The 21,655-nt window shown below is 40.2% G+C and overlaps 1 protein-coding gene across 1 annotated transcript in view; it reads left to right on the top strand.

Annotated features, from left to right (window-relative positions):
• LOC135473773 (ras GTPase-activating-like protein IQGAP1) overlaps positions 1 to 21,655 on the top strand; it is a 91,093-nt gene that overhangs the window by 33,539 nt on the left and 35,899 nt on the right. The window contains 9 exon segments of the mRNA XM_064753666.1: positions 7,747 to 7,824; positions 8,271 to 8,347; positions 13,851 to 13,918; positions 14,186 to 14,277; positions 15,240 to 15,261; positions 15,542 to 15,720; positions 19,221 to 19,311; positions 20,032 to 20,192; positions 20,834 to 20,927. Of these exon segments, the coding sequence (XP_064609736.1) occupies positions 7,747 to 7,824; positions 8,271 to 8,347; positions 13,851 to 13,918; positions 14,186 to 14,277; positions 15,240 to 15,261; positions 15,542 to 15,720; positions 19,221 to 19,311; positions 20,032 to 20,192; positions 20,834 to 20,927 (862 nt within the window).

Raw genomic sequence — 21,655 nt, forward strand, 5'->3', positions numbered from 1 at the left:
TTCATCGTTGATTTTATAATAATTGTACATGTATATATAAAGTCCATGGAAAAAAGTGCTTTAGTGGTTGGAAAGTTTGAAGGTTACAGTAACAGAGTATAAATTTTATGACTACATGACTTGAATTACTGACAAGTGAATTTATGAGTGTGGAAGTACTTATGGCATCCTTGGAGGATCACGGAAAATTGTTCTATTGCTCAATAGTGGTACTTGACCATTGGGTTATTACTGAAGTACCTGATAGACTGCAGTGCTGTTTATGAAGTGCTGGCAGATCTGTGACTGGGCGAGCTGATCAGGGCTGAGATATTGTGATCACTCTGTGTGGGGTGGTAGGTGAGTAGGATGGCGAGGTAGGGAGGGTGGGTGCTCACTAGAGACATTCGCCTGCGAATTCTGCATGTAAGGATTTGCAGCTAAGCCACAGAGTGAAAACTGATCGAGCTGAAAACTAATGGTGGTGTAACATGGGTTGTCATTATACACCCATTCATTATATAGTCTATTGATTTCCAGCGAGCTTTATACATGTAACTGTGGTACTGTAAAATTCAAAGTTATTTCATCGGGTATTTTTCTGTTTTGATGTTTTTGAAGGTGCATTTTTTTTTAAATGCACCTGGAGGGTAAGGGTCAGTGTTCATGTTGAATGAATGAATGAATGATTATGGCTTAACACCACATCGCCAATATTTCAGCCATATTGTGGCGAGTTTTCATGTTGAAGTTCTTCGTGAGGTTGAGGCTCTTGTACATGTATAAAGTTAGACAAAGCTTAATTTTTGTTGTTGAGATAGTTAATCCCATTCTTGGGGAACTGAAGGGCATCCCTTTTTCTTCCCACCATGATGCTGACCACGTCATGTAAGTGAAATATTCTTGAGTAGGGCGTAAAACACCAATTTCCTGAAATACTTTCTGACCCGCACTAACTTCCAAGTACAGGTTTAGCCAATGGCCTCAGTGTTGTTGAAAGATGCCCTTTATTTATTTATTTGTTTAGGGCATCCTTCAAAGACATTTAGACCATTGGCTAAACCTTACATGATTTCAGCTGTCATAATGCATGTACATGTTGGACACTCTTGTAATACAGAAACACAGACAGATAGTGAAGTACATGTCAGCTGGATGAAGTTTTTTCTGTCTGTAGTCAATAGACCATCATTAAGACGAATACCTAAACCATGACCTGTGTATATGCTGTCACATGAACTCATATGCTGTCACATGAACTCATATGCTGTCACGTGAACTCATATGCTGTAACACGAACTCATACGCTGTCACATGAACTCATATACTGTCACACAAACTCATATGCTGTAACATGAACTCATATACTGTCACACAAACTCATATGCTGTAACATGAACTCATACGCTGTCACATGAACTCATATACTGTCACATGAACTCATACGCTGTCACATGAACTCATATGCTGTAACGTGAACTCATACGCTGTCACATGAACTCATATGCTGTCACGTGAACTCATATGCTGTCGCATGAACTCATATGCTGTCACATGAACTCATACGCTGTCACATGAACTCATATGCTGTAACATGAACTCATACGCTGTCACATGAACTCATATACTGTCACATGAACTCATACGCTGTCACATGAACTCATATGCTGTCACGTGAACTCATATGCTGTAACACGAACTCATACGCTGTCACGTGAACTCATATGCTGTAACACGAACTGATACGCTGTCACATGAACTCATATGCTGTCACATGAACTCATACGCTGTCACATGAACTCATATGCTGTCACATGAACTCATATGCTGTCACGTGAACTCATACGCTGTCGCATGAACTCATATGCTGTCACATGAACTCATATGCTGTCACATGAACTCATATACTGTCACACAAACTCATATGCTGTCACATGAACTCATATGATGTAACATGAACTCATACGCTGTCACATGAACTCATATGCTGTCACATGAACTCATATGCTGTCACGTGAACTCATACGCTGTCGCATGAACTCATATGCTGTCACATGAACTCATATGCTGTCACATGAACTCATATACTGTCACACAAACTCATATGCTGTCACATGAACTCATATGATGTAACATGAACTCATACGCTGTCACATGAACTCATACGCTCATACGTTGTAACACGAACTCATATACTGTAACACGAACTCATATGATGTCATGAACTCATGCTGTAACATGAACGCACATGCTGTAACAAACTCATATGCTGTGACATGAACTCGTATGTTAAAACATGAACTCGTATGCTGTAACATGAACTCATATGCTGTGACATGGACTCATATGCTGTGACATGGACTCATGCTGTGACACGAACTCATACTGTATCATGAACTCATATGCTGTGACACGAACTCATATGTTGAAACATGAACTTGTATGCTGTGGCATGAGTTTGTATGCTTGATAAGGAACGTTGCATTATTCATGTAATTCTGTGTAATTGGTAACCTTCATGGCTATGTACTCAGCTTGTATGACAGAGCTCCTTGACAAACTGTAGAGAAATATGATACAGCCCACTACTGTTGTTTGTGGTGGTGTCCTCCACAGAAGGACACATATACAGGGTATGTATGTCTAGTTGTATCAAGCATGGAGCTGTGTCCTGAGTCCCATGTACAGTAGTACTGGGCCCCAGTATTTTAGATGCAACTAGGACAGCCTGTATGTCACCACGACCAACTGTGACCTGGATTACGTCCTGTTGTATATGCCAAAAAACTGTCTAGGGTATGTAAGATTGTGTGAATAGTGTGAGTTAGTTGTGGCTTAATAAAACTCCCAGTTACATTTTGATGGGCCATAGTCCTCCCCGTTACAATTGACATTTGAATGTGCCACAGCCCTTGTTGTTACAGTTAACATTTAAGTGTTTCACAGCCCTCCTTGTTACAGTTAACATTTGAGTGTGCCACAGCCCTTCCTGTCACAGTTAACATTTGAGTCTGCCACAGCCCTCCCTGTCACAGTTGATATTTGAGTGTGCCACAGCCCACACTGTCACAGTTGGCATTTGGATGTGCCACAGCCCTTGTTGTTACAGTTAACATTTGAGTGTTTCACAGCCCTTGTTGTTACAGTTAACATTTGAGTGTGCCACAGCCCCCCCTGTCACAGTTAACATTTGAGTGTGCCACAGCCCTCCCTGTCACAGTTAACATTTGAGTGTGTCACATCCCTCCCTGTCACAGTTGGCATTTGAGTGTGCCACAGCCCACACTGTCACAGTTAACATTTGAGTGTGCCACAGCCCTCCTTGTCACAGTTAACATTTGAGTGTGCCACAGCCCTCCCTGTCACAGCTGGCATTTGGATGTGCCCCAGCCCACACTGTCACAGTGAACAGTTGACTTGCCGCACCCCTCCTTTGCTATAGTTTATTGATGAGTGTGCCATATGCTTCCTTGCTATACTGTAAAATACTTAAAATCTGTGCGTGGAACTAATTTTTGCAGATTTCATGGTGAATAATTTACCACAAAAAATAATTCGAACATAAAAAAATTTCAGTATGGAATTGTATTTTACAAGTAGTAGTATTAATTAAGTGGAATCTTTGTTGCTGGTTGGCAGGAGGGCCAGCACCCAGGGATAATTAGGCTTTACATATATGTATACAAACTCTGGTGGTAGGGCTTGGTGGGTATAAAACAAAGAGGCAGTTGGTCTTTAGATTTTTCAGTCTCCAGTATGCCGATAAAGTGAAAGAAATGTAGATGCAAACGTGTGCTGGCTTCTAGTGAATGTTGCTATGATACACAATATCCCATTGACTGTGGTTCTCCTGTGGACTATTGAGTAGCTTCTTATAAATTGTGACTGTGTACAACAACGCAACGGCTGTTTGGCAGCTACGGCAAAGGTGGTGGTTTCTGACCTCCTACGGAGGATGATTAAAACTGAAAACAACCCAAAACTAATTGTGTTGCCTGACTGCATTAATGAAGAATAAATGAGGGCTTAAATGCTGGTTGTTGATTAAAAACACTCATCAAAGGTGCAGAAACAAGTGACACATCTTTGAATAGAGCTCATGGAAGGTGCGAAAAAAATCTGACCTAGTGGTAACCCATCCCCCATTGTTTTAATCTCTGATCTGGATTGGGAGGAATAGCGACACAGGAAACATAAGAGGACATCCTGCTTAACTTGCTTTGAGTATTTTCTGTTATAACTTTGAAAATTAACAGTTTTGTCATTGTTTTTATTCAGTAGCGGTATTAAATACGTGTAAATTAATTCCTGCGAGTCCATTTTTGAAGTAAATCAGTGAAAATAAATTTCAGCGAATAATAAGTACTTTACAGAAGTTAGTAAATGACTGTGCTATGTCCCTTCCTGTTATAGTAGATGAATATGCCACATCCTTTCCTTTATAGTTATAGTAGATGAATGTGCCTCAGCCCTCCGTGTTATAGTTATAGTAGATGAATGTGCCTCAGCCGTCCGTGTTATAGTTATAGTAGGTGAATGTGCCTCAGCCCTCCCTGTTATAGTAGATGAATGTGCCTCAGGCCTCCCTGTTATAGTTAGAAGATGAATGTGCCTCAACCCTCCGTGTTATAGTTAGATGAATGTGCCTCAGCCCTCCCTGTTATAGTTAGATGAATGTGCCTCAGCCCTCCCTGTTGTAGTTAGAAGATGAGTGTGCCTCAGCCCTTCGTGTTATAGTTATAGTAGATGAATGTGCCTCAGCCCTCTCTGTTATAGTTAGAAGATGAATGTGCCTCATCCCTCCGTGTTATAGTTATACTAGATGAATGTGCCTCAGCCCTCCGTGTTGTAGTAGACGAATGTGCCTCAGCCCTCCCTGTTATAGTGATAGTAGATGAATGTGCCTCAGCCCTCCCTGTTATAGTTATAGTAGATGAATGTGCCTCAGCCCTCCCTGTTATAGTTAGAAGATGAATGTGCCTCAGCCCTCCCTGTTGTAGTTAGAAGATGAGTGTGCCTCAGCCCTCCGTGTTATAGTAGATGAATGTGCCTCAGCCCTCCCTGTTATAGTTAGAAGATGAATGTGCCTCAGCCCTCCCTGTTATAGTTAGAAGATGAATGTGCCTCAGCCCTCCCTGTTATAGTTATAGTAGATGAATGTGCCTCAGCCCTCCCTGTTATAGTTAGAAGATGAATGTGCCTCAGCCCTCCCTGTTGTAGTTAGAAGATGAGTGTGCCTCAGCCCTCCGTGTTATAGTAGATGAATGTGCCTCAGCCCTCCGTGTTATAGTAGATGAATGTGCCTCAGCCCTCCCTGTTATAGTTAGAAGATGAGTGTGCCTCAGCCCTCTGTGTTATAGTTATAGTAGATGAATGTGCCTCAGCCCTCCCTGTTATAGTTATAGTAGCTGAATGTGCCTCAGCCCTCCCTGTTACAGTAGATGACATTTAGTCAATAACATTCGAGTTGTAAGTTTGTATAAAAATATTTTCCTTCAAATGATTACGATTAGCAAGTGCAAGTAGGCCAACATCTATGTGAATTTAGATTTATAAAGTTGTGCCACCGACTGAATAAGCTTTAAAGCTGTGAAGAAGGGAGTGAAAGAATATCACAGGATACCGTAAATGGCCTAAAATTAAATCACTATCTGTCAGATTGAGGTCAATCAGAGACAGCATCAGAGAATTTGCCAGTCAGAATTGAATTATAGCCCTAGTTGTTATGTATGTAGAGCATTTCACACAAATGTACACTGAACTGACTCCCACATTAGCATACACATCTCCAATATTATCTCTTAAACATTCATTTATGTATCTACATTCAGCGAGGTGGAACTGGCTATTAATATTGTAGCTCAGATTATGTTAATTAGGCTAGGGGCTGCTCATTTTGACTGTTTCCTTGTTGAATCTGTCAGAATCGTGAGACATGACATACAGATTTCTCAATGTCACATGTATACTGGCAGATGAAAAGCTGTTAAATTGCCTGATGATGTTGCTTTTGTCTTCCTGTTTTATTTCTGCTTTGAATGGAGAAATCTTACATGAAAGCCTGAGGGACACATTGACCTTTCTGACCTCTCATAACTCCTGAGGGACACATTGACATATCTGACCTCTCACAACTCCTGAGGGACACATTCACATTTCTGACCTCACACAACTCCTGAGGGACACATTGACATTTCTGACCTCTCACAACTCCTGAGGGACACATTGACCTTTCTGACCTCTCACAACTCCTGAAGACACATTGGCATTTCTGACCTCTCACGACTCCTGAAGACACATTGACATTTCTGACCTCTCAAGACTCCTGAGGGACACATTGGCATTTCTGACCTCTCAGCAATCCTGAGGACACAGTGACATTTCTAACCTCTCACGACTCCTGAAGACACAGTGACATTTCTGACATCTCAAGATTCCTGAGGGACACATTGACATTTCTGACCTCTGCTGAAGACACATGATTATGTTGCTGCAACTGGCAATATTTACTGACATCTTGTCTTTACCTTGCGTAATATCTTGGTGTTTTTTGATTGGTGTTTTACACTGGACTTAAGAATATTTCACTTATACGACAGTGGACAGCAGTATGGTGGGAAGAAACCAGGCAAAGCCCGGTGGAAACCCACAGCCATCCAGAGGTTGTGCCAGACCTTCCCACCCCGTTTAGACATGTAATACATACCATACACATCTATGCTGCTCAGTCATCAGACATGTTTTTGTCCACATGGGGGAGTTAATAGAGCGTAACTCCGTTTTAGATTACATCTAATAAGTTAGCTCGGGCTGTGGACTGTCATAGCAGTCTGCTGGTGGAGCTGAAGGGCCAAATTAAGGACATGTTGATGTCTGCAGGTGCCTGAATTACGGCATTCCCTAAAAAAGCCTAAATTACAGTAATATTGGCTAATAATTCAGCTTTCAAGTTTGTTCGAAAAAATTCTCTATATTCATGTGAGCTGTTAGTGCACAGATTTATAAGTAAGTTTGACACTATAATTTCGTATAGGAGGCATTGTTTTGAGTCGTCTGGATATATACAATATTTTAGCCGAAATTACCCTGTATTACTAGAAAAGTCGCCAAATAGGAAATGGCCAAATTGTATTTCACTCGGAGTGTTAGCAGGCCTGTTATTATCTTCAGTGGAGAGCCCTTTTGGAAGGCTGGTTGGTGTAGGCCAGGGGTCATGGAGTAAGGGCGGTGTCATGGAGTAAGGGTGGTGTCATAGAGTAAGGGCAGTGTCTTCAACCAAACCCAAGGACACATCCACTGCAGCTTTGTATTAGCACTGGAATACTAGTGATGCCCAGAACACCTGTGGAATCAAGATACACCTAGCGGCTTTGTGTATGAAAGTACTAAGAATTCCTCTGCACTATGTGAAATGGGAAGGCATGATAGTTTTCACTCTGCGGAGGTGGCGTAACCTTGAGTCATTCATACATCTGAATAAATTATTGTAGCACATTATCTGCAATGTTACAATTTTTAATGTGATGTCCTGCTGCTGGGTGTTTGCCGGGTCCTCATTATTTCTTGCCTAATACAAAGATTTGAATTCTATCTCCACACAAATCCGGCACTATAAGTGATTGAATGTGTCTCTATTGGCTACATATTGTTGCCGGAAACAGGTCACTCTGCTTGTGATTACTGTGAAACTGGTTACAGCAGCAGGATCCTGTAATCAAATAAGTAAATCAAACATATCATTCTAACACGCTTGGTTTTTGTTTACAGTCCCGAGGCCTTCACTTCCGACACACAGATAACATAAACCACTGGTTTGCCGCCATGATAGAAGTGGGCCTCCCTAAGGTAAGATACGTTGTATGTCATAACAAGCCATGAGATGCACTGAAGTTATCTTTTCTATCACCAAACATGCTATTATTTAGGAGAGACTAAATTTCTCAATGAAATCCATCATGTAGTACGTTGATAAACCTTATTTTCAGTCTCCTCTCGGCCTGCGTATGTTGGAAGGTCTGCCGAGATACTACGGATGGGCATGGCTTCACCCAACCATAATGCTGGTCGGTGTTTGTATAATGAAATGTTCTCGAATACAATGTAAAAATCCAATATTGAATAAATAATTTTCATTGTTAAAGCCAGATTTTCCCAGATGTGATGGAAAAACCAAGAAAATGTATTATATCAGAATGTTCCGTGTGACTGGTTCCTTTCTTTCCCCACACTGCTGTTGTACTTTTGCAGATTAAGCTGCATATTATGCATAGCTGTTGTTGTTGTTGTTGCAGATTTTTTACCCAGAAACCACAGACATCTATGATAGGAAAAACATGCCCCGGGCCATATACTGTATCCATGCACTCAGGTGAGTGTAAAAACATGCCTCAGGTCATTTTCTGTATCCATGCACTCAGATAAGTGTAAAAACATGCCGAGGACAATTTTATGTATCCATACTTTCAGATGAGTGTAGAAACATGCCTCAGGCCATTTTCTGTAACCATGCACTCAGATAAGTGTAAAAACATGCCTCAGGCCATTTTCTGTATCCATGCACTCAGATAAGTGTAAAAACATGCCTCAGGTCATTTTCTGTATCCATGCACTCAGATAAGTGTGAAAACATGCCTAGGAAAATCTTCTGTATCCATGCACTCAGATAAGTGTGAAAACATGCCTAGGAAAATCTTCTGTATCCATACACTCAGATGAGTGTAAAAACATGCCTCCGGTCATTTTCTGTATCCATGCACTCAGATAAGTGTAAGAACATGCCTACGACAATCTTCTGTATCCATGCACTCTGATGTGTGTAAAAAATATGCCTAGGAAAATCTTCATGCACCCTTCATGTGAGTGTATCCATGCACTCACATGAGTGTAATGACATGCCTAGGGCAATTTTCTGTATCCATGCACTCGGGTGAGTGTAAAAGCATGCTTAGGACAGTTTTCTGTATCCATTCACTCAGGTGAGTGTAAAAGCATGCTTAAGACAATTTCCTTTATCGATGCACTCAGGTGAGTGTAAAACCATGCTTAGGACAATTTTCTCTATCCCTGCAGCCAGGTCAGCCTTATCACAGTTTACTGTGAATGGAATGCAGTGTTTGTACCTCATTTTGGATTGTACCTGTACTGGTTTAGGCACATATTCTACTGGAGATGTGCAACTTTATCGTTATTAGGGATATAATATCCGAATATAGCACAGATTCTAGTGCTGATATCTGGCTGAAACCACTGCGGGTTTTGAACCAGCGACCCCAGAGTCAGGCACCAAATCGCCAGCAATACATGTCAACCACCTAGACCACTCGACCAACAGGTTTTCCACAAAAATAGTAGTAGTAGCTGACTGGCAGACAGAACGATATATCCACCTAAGGGGGTGGCGTCATTTGTGATCGGGGCCTTTGTGGCTCCGTCCGTTAGCGCGCTAGCGCAGCGTTATGACCCGGGAGCCTCTCACCAATGCGGTCGCTGTGAGTTCAAGTCAAGCTCATGGTGGCTTCCTCTCCTGCCGTAAGTGGGAAGGTCTTACAGCAACCTGCGGATGGTCGTTTCCCTCTTTCTGTGCCCGGTTTCCACCCACCATAATGCTGGCCGCCGTCGTATAAGTGAAATATTCTTGAGCACGACGTAAAACACCAATCAAAAAAAAAAAATCATTTGTGATCATCGTGTATCCACCTAAGGGGTGGCGCCATTTGTGATCATCAGAGGGGTAATGCATGTTGGCTGTAAAGTCCTCCGGTTAACTACCTTCTATTTTTGTGGAAAACCTGTTGGTCGAGTGGTCTAGGTGGTTGACATGTATTGCTGGCGATTTGGTGCCTGACTCTGAGGTTGCTGGTTCGAAACCTGCAGTGGCCTCAGCCAAATTTCAGCGCTAAAATCTGTGCTATATTCAAAAGTCTCATCCCTAATAATGATAATACTGTTACTTAATTCACTTTCTAAACTGACATTTATACCTGTCAGATATGCAACTTGTATGATATTGTGCAAGTAGAATAACAATTGATCAAATAGCATAACATTTTTCTGTGGAAAATTGTTTTTGTATCACCAAATGGAATCTTCCCTGAATAAAATGTGAATCACACTCTTATTGATTCTGGTACAGATAGTGACGGGTGTAGTATAGCAGTTCAGTAAGATCCTTAGGAAATGCCAGGCTCAAACTGGCAATTTTAGGTTATATTCAGAGGTAGAGAAAAGAACTTGTTTGGAAAATGTGTCTTGTTCTTGTTTGTCACTGAAAAAAAATACATGGCTCACAAATAAGATTAATCGCTGACATTACCATGTACAGTGTTGATTAAATATCCAGTTACCCTTACATTTCTTTGATCTTGATTCTTTACATATAATTTGGTAGCAGAGCATTTTGAGTTTTCTGTGAAGTTTACACGGAAGAGACATGACCTGTGATAAAAAAATAAGTTATATTAAAACATAAGCAAACAAAGAGAAGCTAGTTATTCTGTCTTCATGTCTGCTTTTTCACCGAACACGAAATGTTTGTTATGAGATAATTTCCCTGTTTGTTGCGTTGGCTGCCTGAGTGCAAGGTGTGTTGATACAGTTATATAGCTGTGTTGATTACAGGTGTGCAGCCATAGATGTGAATACAGGTGGGCAGTTCCCCATACATATCACATCATACATAACAGCAGTCTATGACTCATACTGATTGTCAAGCGTATAAAATAATACCTGTGAAGTAGTCCAGTTGTTACTGAAAAATAGCATTGCCGAGACTCTACTATAATACAAACTTTCTAAGGGTTTATATATAACTGCATGTTTTCGATCTTCCCTGGGGACATCCACTCCAACACAAACTCACGCTGTTTGCTAATTAGTTAACATAATTGGATAAAAGCTGACAAAATATAATATGTTTAATAGGACAAGTGTTATCTGTGGCATATGTGCATGAAGGAGGCCTCTGCTTTCAATTTGGTACAGATTTTCCCCTTGTTGATAAATTGAATGTGTACATACTTCTAGTTCATGCTACCCAATGTCGCCAAATTGAGGGCACATTTGATAGGCTCAGTTTTTTGAGGCCCTGACAAAGGTTGAGTCTGTCGGGAGAACGTGAAATGACTTCCCTGATTTACATGTACATATCCTTTCCTTGCCAAGAGCTGAATCCTTAGAGGTAAAGATGCTGGCATTGACTCTCCCAGTGGCTTTCTGCCAACAAGGTCATCTGTTGAAATTCAAGTCACATTAAGACTGCCTTTTTACACTGCCTCTCTGAGGGGAAATGTGTCAAGGGCCAGACTGTCACCCTAGTTAACCAGCTATATGGGGTCCTATGTTATGAGTAACACAGTATGTACATACACAGGGGTCAAAATCAACCACAAAATGTCACTGGCCAAATGGATGCATGTCCTTTGACACTTGCTGATCATGGTATTTCTGCATCAAGTCAATACTGGCTGGTCATTCGGTTAGAGAATGAAATTATACAGCAGTTTAGGAGATCATGTTTTTCTTGTCTTGACACAATTTTTTTTCTTGTCTTCTCACAATTTTAAACCCATTCAACTTTACTGCTAAAATCAGTGTCAGTGTGTTCATACCATGTAGCTGTAGATATCAAATGGCTGACGAATTTGATTCCAAATTACATCATAACATGGTTTTTATTCAAATGAAATTTGTTCCTTTTTTTTAAGCAGACAGCACATCTTTATTAAGCCACCATAGCTCTTCCCTCCAATTCCTATCCTCCCCGCCCACCTACCTCCTCCCGCATTCCCTATGTAATTGCTATTTGATTGTCATTTCTCCTGCATTTACCTAGTGAATTTATCAATATTGAGAGAGCTACCACCCTCCACCCATGTGCCTTTCTTTAAAAGTAATTTTGTTAAAGTGGGCTGAATTATATTTTTTCTTCTTCATGTGATCAGATCATCAAGTACTTGTAGTATATTAAAGCGAGCCCCTGAAGCATGTTGCTGCAACTCCGTCTGCGTGGTAAACAGAATGCTACCGCGCACATCAATATTTCAGCTCCTCCTGCCCCACAAACCAGGTTAAGCCATCCCGACTTCAGAGTCGACTCTATTTTATTTGTATTGATCCTCATCTGACCTTTGACCTCTATACTGTATTCAGGGTTCTGCGTAATTACTGCTGGATCATCAGTGGTGTATGGAAATCCGTTCCTCTATATCTGAGCCTTTGCTACCAGTCCTTGTTAGGATGGGTTTAATAAAGTTACAAATATCAGACTTGTAGTCTCATATCCGAAATTCAGCGTTACCGTAGTTTGTCAAGTCATTTGTCAATACCACTCCAGTGGCTGAATAGAAATGTGAAGGCTCATGAATTACTTAAAAATCAAATTATTAACTATAAGTAGATGCCAGATAAAGATGAAATTAAAATTGTACAGGTATTGAGATGTCTGGTCATAGAACATTGCCTTAATTTTCCTTGATTCTATAATTTGTAGTACATTGTACTCATCTAACATGAACAAAACATGGCCAGAGCTGGATTTTGTGTTGCTTAAATCATGAAGATATCTCTTATTACCAAAATAGTTACCTACATGTATGTTTGTTATGTAAGCTGTTTGTTGTTTTGTAAGCTGTTTTTAAGCATCGAGGCAATTTACATGTAGATACATGTATAATTTTTGCAGTGTTGGTTTGTGTAAAGTTTGTGATGATGGTATAATTTTGTCAGAATATTTGATTGATTAAAACAAAGTGAAGAGGTGATGACAATAAACAGAAATTTTTGAGCTCATATATGTTAGTAAAGTCAAATAAAAAGACAAGATCAGAAAAACAGGAGTAGGTTAGGAAATATAAGGTAGAGTGTTCAGGGATGCCCATTGACATGCCATCTTCCATTATTCTGGCCTGCATGGTCTGTGAGTGTCCGTGCCAGATTTAGACTAATATTTGTTCGACCCTCCGAGTGTTAGCTTACTCTAATGAGAGCAGATGTGCTTAGCTTAAGCGAACATGTCTTTTGAGCAAAATCCTTTATATTGGAATGCATTATTACTTCTGGAATATTTTATCCATTTGAAATGTTATATTGATACATGTGCTTTGTACACACGGACTTTCCTCAGTGGTACGCACTCATGTTTTCATACGCGCTGTCATCAGTACAAATGTGCCTGAGTAAATTAATATCTGTAAATCTGGCCACCATTGTCTTCAGCAAACTGTGGATGGCTCATCATTTTCCATGTTTACATAGGTTATAATCTCACAATTGAAAAACTGTTTGACTTTACTACTACAGTCAGTGTCAGTGGATTTTAAACTGAGCAGCTGCAAATATCAGAAGCCTAACAAATTGGGATCCAAATGATTTGGCTTAAAAAACTGTATACCTTTGGACAGATATTCCCAGAGTCTACAACTGTGAACTTAAAAGACAACTTGTTTTCAATACATTCACGTGTGAGCATGGAAATGAAATCTGTTCCTTTATTTTGGGAGATGACAGCATGCTTTTAGTCAGCTGAAAATACTATATGTGGTCTTATAAAATATGATTTTTTTTTTACTGTATAAAAGCAAATGATTTATTCATTTCAGGCTTTGTAACAGTTCTTTCATTTTATACAGTACCTTAATTCTTCAACCTTTTCATACATGAAAGAGGAACTTTCATTGCAATTTATGCACAGATTTAGGTCATTCGTTGGATTGGCCAGTTTCACGGCTTCCCAAAAAATAACATTTTGTCAGTAAACACATATAAATGTCTTCAGAATATGCTTAAACACCTTGCAAACATGTGAAAAGCTGGAAGAATTACAGTATGTATTTCTGGTAATGTTGTTTTTGACATTTCCACCTTGTTTGTTACAGTTTGTACCTGTTTAAACTGGGCTTGGCTCCTCAGATACAGGATTTATATGGCAAAGTCAACTTTACAGGTAATAACTTCATTTTTTTCTGTCATGAATTGTCGGATAAACAACAGTAACTAAACATTTTGTTGATGGCCATTCTTCGCCATTCCTTAACCATTCTGATCCAGTATTTTGGTCTGTGGTTGAGGGGTGTTCTCTCATCCTCTACAGTACAAGCGCGATACATTTTATGATCATCTCTTTCTGTCTATATATATTTTCCTTGTCTTGGTGAGCAATACTCTTATTTTTATCCACGGAATCCTGATTTTTTGATCTGTTTGATTCTAGAGGAGGAGATTAGTGCCATGCGGAGAGAACTGGAGAAATATGGCATCCAGATGCCGGCCTTCAGCAAGATCGGAGGCATTCTGGCCAATGAGGTGGGTGGAGCAAGAATAATACCATGGAAACTGGTTCAGCTTACTTCTTTTTTCATCTGTGAAAAAAAAAAATGTGAAGTTGACCCACGTATACAACGGCAGGAAAATATTGTAGAATGTTATTGCTGTTGCCATGGTTACAGGACATGTTTATCTTCAGCAACTTGAATCTGAATGTACTGGCTGTTTTTGATGAATTGTAGAGGGTGTAGAATTCAGCCTGAAGGAAGATATCATGTTCTTTGCCATCATCTTACCTGTGGCAATAAAACTGACTTGGAGTTTCATGTTTAGTTTATGTTACTTTTACATAGCAGTGTCAGATCTAGGACACATCTTGTTTATTCAGGCGGATCTGTGACGTAACATGTTGCTGTGGTAACCTGGAATAACAGATCGATCTTTTATTTGCCACACAGTTGCTTAATAAAACTGTTTGTGGACAAATTTGTAACCAATCGAGTTAAGCTGACTTTTGTCATATTAGTGAAACATTTTTGAGTGTTCAATTTACAACAATCAGTCAATCATTTACACGTAAGGGGTGATCTTGTCTGTGTCGATTCTTTCATTTTATTATGGTGTAATTAGTGTTACTTTTATTTCGAAGGAGATATAATTTGTCTCTAAAGACTTCATTGACATTTGTTATGTTGATGTCATGTGTTTCTCTACTAAGTCTATATTCACAGTCTATGGATATTTGTATTAAGTCTATATTCACAATCTATGGATATTTGTATTAAGTCTGTATTCACAATCTATTGATATTTGTATTAAGTCTATATTCACAATCTATGGATATTTGTATTAAGTCTATATTCACAATCTATGGATATTTGTATTAAGTCTATATTCACAATCTTTGTATAGTTGTATTAAGTCTGTATTCACAATTTAATCTGTATTTGCCTTACTTATAATTTTGTATTGAGTGTATATTTACAAATTTTGCATTTCAGATGCCAATAGATGAAGCAGCACGTAAGTGCACCAGTACTTATAATAATTAACACAGATTGCCAAATGTACTGTAACACTGAGAGTCTTATAAAACTACCTTGAGTTATTACGTGTTTGTCTTTCAATTTGACAAGTGTAACAGAAAGTGTCCATCCTACATGTATTTGTTGTGCACGTCTCGGGTAAAGTAGTGAACAGTCTGTTTTGGTGTAATTTCTGTGATATGCGGTTTCAGTGAATTGCTTTCTCCTTGTGTTGCACATAACATACCTCATCAATACTTCTGTGTTTTGTTTTGCAGTCCATGCAGCCATCATTGCCATCAATGAAGCCATTGACAAACAGGTTGCAGAAGACACTATGAATGCGTTGAAAAACCCAGCAGCCATGTTGGTTAACCTGACACCAGAAGGTTGCCAAGACTACCAGTCAGTTCTGTATGAAGCCAAACATACAAAACTAGAAAACGCCAGAAATAAGGTAAAAATACTGCTTGTGTGTAATAAAGATTTTGTTACTATGTATACTTCTGTCAACAGTAGCTACAGGTTCAATACCGGCCGTGGACAGGGGAGTTTTGGATTTCCTCACATTGTTTGTGGGGCTATGGTGACAATAAGAGATCATCAACACTCATATGTTCGTTACACAATCTAACATGAGTTGAAGACGACTTATCTTCCCCAAGTAAGGTGTGACCAATGTAGTCTGCACTTCAGTATATTGCAGTTTGGAAAGTTTATCAAATGTAACTAGGGGTCTCTGTGGCCGATGGGGTTAGTGTGCTAACATGGCGCAATGACCCAGAAGCGTCTCACCAATGTGGTCACTGTGAGCAGCATGGGAGACTACAGTCCGAAGTAACGGATTTCTCTCAGCCCACAATAACACAATAAATGAACCTGACATACATGTACTCGCGCTTAATGCACCTGGCCATTTTCTAGTGTAGAAGTACATGGTGTAAAGTAGGACCAATACTCAGACTCTGATTAGGGCCTCCGTGGCTCAGTTTGTTAGAGCTAGTGCAGCCTAATGACCCAGAAACCTCACATCAATGTGGTCACTGTGAGCAGCAGGGGAGACTACAGTCCGAAGTAACGGATTTCTCTCAGCCTACAATAACACAATAAATGAACCTGACATACATGTACTCGCACTTAATGCACCTGGCCATTTTCTAGTGTAGAAGTACATGGTGTAAAGTAGGACCAATACTCAGACTCTGATTAGGGTCTCCGTGGCTCAGTTTGTTAGAGCTAGTGCAGCGTAATGACCCAGAAACCTCACATCAATGTGGTCACTGCGAGTCCAGCTCTTGCTGGCTTCCTCTCTGGCTGTACATGGGAAGGTCTGCCAGCAACCTGCGGATGGTCGTGGGTTTCTCCTCGTGCTCTGCCTGGTTTCCTCCCACCATAATGCTGGCCGCCATCGTATAAGTGAAATATTCTTCAGTATGCCGTAAAACACCAATTACATAAATAAATAAATGGAATCAAAAGTATCTTGCCAAAGATCAGTGGCTGAGCCTGGACACTGTGGTCCTCTACCCATGATACTGATGGCCATCATGTAAGGGACAAATTCTGGGTATGGAGTTAAACAGTAATCAGATAAATTACAATGTAAAAGAAGTTTTGCTAATATGATAAGAGTTCTTCCTCTTACTAAGTACAGACACATGTGGAACCAGACCCTCATGACGAGTAATGGTCCTGTAAGTACAGACACATGTGGCACCAGACATTTGTGACGAGTAATGGTCCTGTAAGTACAGACACATGTGGAACTAGACCCTCGTGACAAGTAATGGTCCTGTAAGTACAGACACATGTGGAACCGGACATTTGTGATGAGTAATGGTCCTGTAAGTACAGACACATGTGGAACCGGACATTTGTGACGAGTAATGGTCCTGTAAGTACAGACACATGTGGAACCAGACCCTCATGACGAGTAATGGTCCTGTAAGTACAGACACATGTGGAACCAGACCCTCATGACGAGTAATGGTCCTGTAAGTACAGACACATGTGGAACCGGACCCTCGTGACAAGTAATGGTCCTGTAAGTACAGACACATTTGGAACCGGACATTTGTGACGAGTAATGGCCCTGTAAGTACAGACACATGTGGAACCGGACCCTCGTGACAAGTAATGGTCCTGTAAGTACAGACACATGTGGCACCAGACATTTGTGATAAGTAATGGTCCTGTACGTACAGACACATGTGGAACCAGACCCTCATGACGAGTAATGGTCCTGTAAGTACAGACACATGTGGAACAAGACAGTTCTGACGAGTAATGGTCCTGTAAGTACAGACACATGTAGAACCAGACATTTGTGACGAGTAATGGTCCTGTAAGTACAGACACATGTGGAACCAGACCCTCATGACGAGTAATGGTCCTGTAAGTACAGACACATGTGGAACCAGACCCTCATGACGAGTAATGGTCCTGTAAGTACAGACACATGTGGAACCAGACCCTCATGACGAGTAATGGTCCTGTAAGTACAGACACATGTGGAACCAGACCCTCATGACGAGTAATGGTCCTGTAAGTACAGACACATGTGGAACCAGACCCTCATGACGAGTAATGGTCCTGTAAGTACAGACACATGTGGAACCGGACATTTGTGACGAGTAATGGTCCTGTACGTACAGACACATGTGGAACCGGACATTTGTGACGAGTAATGGTCCTGTACGTACAGACACATGTGGAACCGGACATTTGTGACGAGTAATGGTCCTGTACATACAGACACATGTGGAACCGGACATTTGTGACGAGTAATGGTCCTGTAAGTACAGACACATGTGGAACCAGACCCTCATGACGAGTAATGGTCCTGTAAGTACAGACACATGTGGAACCAGACCCTCATGACGAGTAATGGTCCTGTAAGTACAGACACATGTGGCACCAGACATTTGTGACAAGTAATGGTCCTGTAAGTACAGACACATGTGGAACCAGACCCTCATGACGAGTAATGGTCCTGTAAGTACAGACACATGTGGAACCGGACATTTGTGATAAGTAATGGTCCTGTACGTACAGACACATGTGGAACCGGACATTTGTGACGAGTAATGGTCCTGTACGTACAGACACATGTGGAACCGGACATTTGTGACGAGTAATGGTCCTGTACGTACAGACACATGTGGAACCGGACATTTGTGACGAGTAATGGTCCTGTACGTACAGACACATGTGGAACCGGACATTTGTGACGAGTAATGGTCCTGTACGTACAGACACATGTGGAACCGGACATTTGTGACGAGTAATGGTCCTGTACGTACAGACACATGTGGAACCGGACATTTGTGACGAGTAATGGTCCTGTACGTACAGACACATGTGGAACCGGACATTTGTGACGAGTAATGGTCCTGTACGTACAGACACATGTGGAACCGGACATTTGTGACGAGTAATGGTCCTGTAAGTACAGACACATGTGGAACCAGACCCTCATGACGAGTAATGGTCCTGTAAGTACAGACACATGTGGAACCGGACATTTGTGACGAGTGATGGTCCTGTAAGTACAGACACATGTGGAACCGGACATTTGTGACGAGTAATGGTCCTGTAAGTACAGACACATGTAAAACAAGACCCTCATGACGAGTAATGGTCCTGTAAGTACAGACACATGTGGAACCGGACATTTGTGACGAGTAATGGTCCTGTAAGTACAGACACATGTGGAACCGGACACTCGTGACGAGTAATGGTCCTGTAAGTACAGACACATGTGGAACCGGACATTTGTGACGAGTGATGGTCCTGTAAGTACAGACACATGTGGAACCGGACCCTCGTGACGAGTAATGGCCCTGTAAGTACAGACACATGTGGCACCAGACATTTGTGATAAGTTATGGTTCTGTACGTACAGATACATGTGGCACCAGACATTTGTGATAAGATTATTGTCTGCGTTGTTTTCAGAGCATTGACCCTGACAGTACGTATGAACCAGACATTTATGATGAGATATTGACCCAAGCTGAGATACAGGGCAACATCTACAAAGTTAACAGTAAGAACCTTTCTAGCCCTGAGATCAGTTGGCCGAAAGGAAATGATGCAAACTTCATATGAAAGGCTGTAAAAAGTTATCTGTGTATAGGGTATTTGATACCTTTTCTAATGTTTCTTCATGAAGAAAAAAAACTGAAAAAAAAATTATATGGTGGGTGTTTCTTGGTATAATGGAAATATACTCCAGTGAGGATAGAATGCATGTCTGGTGAATTTATTTGTATTCTGTGGCAAGCTTTTGGTATTTTGATTTAGTATTTATTTTTCAATATGTTCATAAGTGATGTTATAATTCGGTCTGTGGATATTAAAACAACTTAAAATTCAAATACTTTAAAATTATTTTCAAATATTATTTTCTCCTTGAATGTAAGGGAAAAAAAACAAAAATCCTGAACACCATATTTACAAATAACTTCACCTAGCTTTAATGTAAAATTTGCATCATTTTTTGTTTTTTTTGTGTGACCTCCAGTAAATTAACATTAATCACCCTGATATTTAGTATCTTGGAACTTTACAGGTCAGTTTTGGTCTTAGACTGATACTTGCTTCATTCTTACCAATTTACTTATTAATATAAAAGTAATCAGAGGGTTGACTCGAACAGCATATAAACTCCATAAACAGCCTGTTTATATAACATGGACTTGGTTACTAGGCTGGATGTTTACTGATAAATGCCTTGTTCAGTTTTGACTGTTGTTTCTGTTTGCAGCATCAGTTTCACTGAACCGACTGAATGAAGCCTTGGACAAAAATGACAAAGCACTTCTTCTAGAAGCCTTACAGTCACCACATTTAGGGCTGAAAAATGTGACAGCAGATAATATTGAGTTTTACCTACAAAAACTGAAGGATTTGCGGGAAGTCAAAAAGGTATGTGCTATAACCTTTGTGGAAATAATATCTTATATTGGGAAATACTTAAACCATTGTAATACATCTGTTGATAATTTGTTAAAATGCTTTGGCATTATCATTATGGAGAAAAGAAGCTGAAATGTTGGGAAACCTATATTCTGTGGTACGGCATGAAACACCAATCAAATAAATAAATAAATCAAAGAAAAGAAATGTTTTTGAGTAAGGTGTGCCACACTGATCAATGAGATATTGATTATATGGATAATCAAAGAAATCTGTATTCTTGAGTATGGCGTAAAACGGCAATCCAAGATATAAATAAATCAAAGGAAATAAAATATGTTGGCATGTCAAAGAGTTGTATTTTGAGAAAACAATGTACAGTGCCTCAGTCTTTATTTACAGTGTAAAGGCTTAGTAGCTAGGTACATGTACGTGCCAAAATACTTGCCATTCTCTCAGAAACAGTGCATGTAACCTGAAAAAATTGTTTTCACAAGTAAGTTTTGTACAAGTTGTTACACCTGAGCTAACAGCCCTGGAATAATTGTCGCTCATCGGTTTGCTAATAAAGAGCTAGTTGTGCTGCCAGAGGTTGTGTCATCCTAATATGTCATAGAATGGTAATTGAGAATTTCACGTTTCTGTTGTAGAACAACAACAACGGTGGTGAAGTGATACTAGATAAAGATGAGATTCAGCAGGGGGTGTCACAGGCAAACCTGGAGGCAGATGTGGAATATCAGAGTAAGACGGATAAACTGAAATTGCTTTTGTGCATGTTGTAAAGTTAAGATAATGATTTATGTTCAGCAACGGATAATGGGATGAAGTATTGATTTTTGTTGGGTGTATAATGAGTTCAGTAATGTGACAGACCGCTTGGCCTGTTCTAGGTTGTTTAACATGCTTTCCCTTGGTTAGGATGGATTTGGCGTTTCCTCTCTTGTATCTATAAGCAGATACTTGTTATTCAGATATTTGCTGAATGGCATGATTCTGTTGAAGCTGCCTGATCAAATTACCAGTTTGTTAGTTTATCAAATTTTCAAACTTTCGATTAATAACTAGCCTTAAGAACTATGTGATCACTGTGAGTTCATGTCCAGCTCATGCTGGCTTCCTCTCCTGTCGCATGTGGGGAGGTCTGCTAGCAGCCTGCGGATTTTCATGAGTTTTAGTCTTCGACCCCATAATGCTGGCCACCATAATAAAGTTTCGCACATGAGTTACTGCCGTTCACTTTCGCACAACGTGAGTTGGCGGCAAAGATGACAGAAGCGATTGATTAGACTGGTGAACGGTTGTCTGCTGAGAGCCCTTATTATGCAGCGAATATGTGTGCAAATGCATTTCAGCTAAAAACAAATTTCCCTGACAAATATAAATAATTCCAATTTAGTATGTCAGTCTACATGTACATTTTGTTTCTTTATAGTCAGAACTGTCCTCATATTGCAGAAGAGTTCCTTTCC

The sequence above is a fragment of the Liolophura sinensis genome, chromosome 8 (genome assembly GCF_032854445.1).
Source record: "Liolophura sinensis isolate JHLJ2023 chromosome 8, CUHK_Ljap_v2, whole genome shotgun sequence".
In the NCBI taxonomy this organism is placed as follows: Eukaryota; Metazoa; Mollusca; class Polyplacophora; order Chitonida; family Chitonidae; genus Liolophura; species Liolophura sinensis.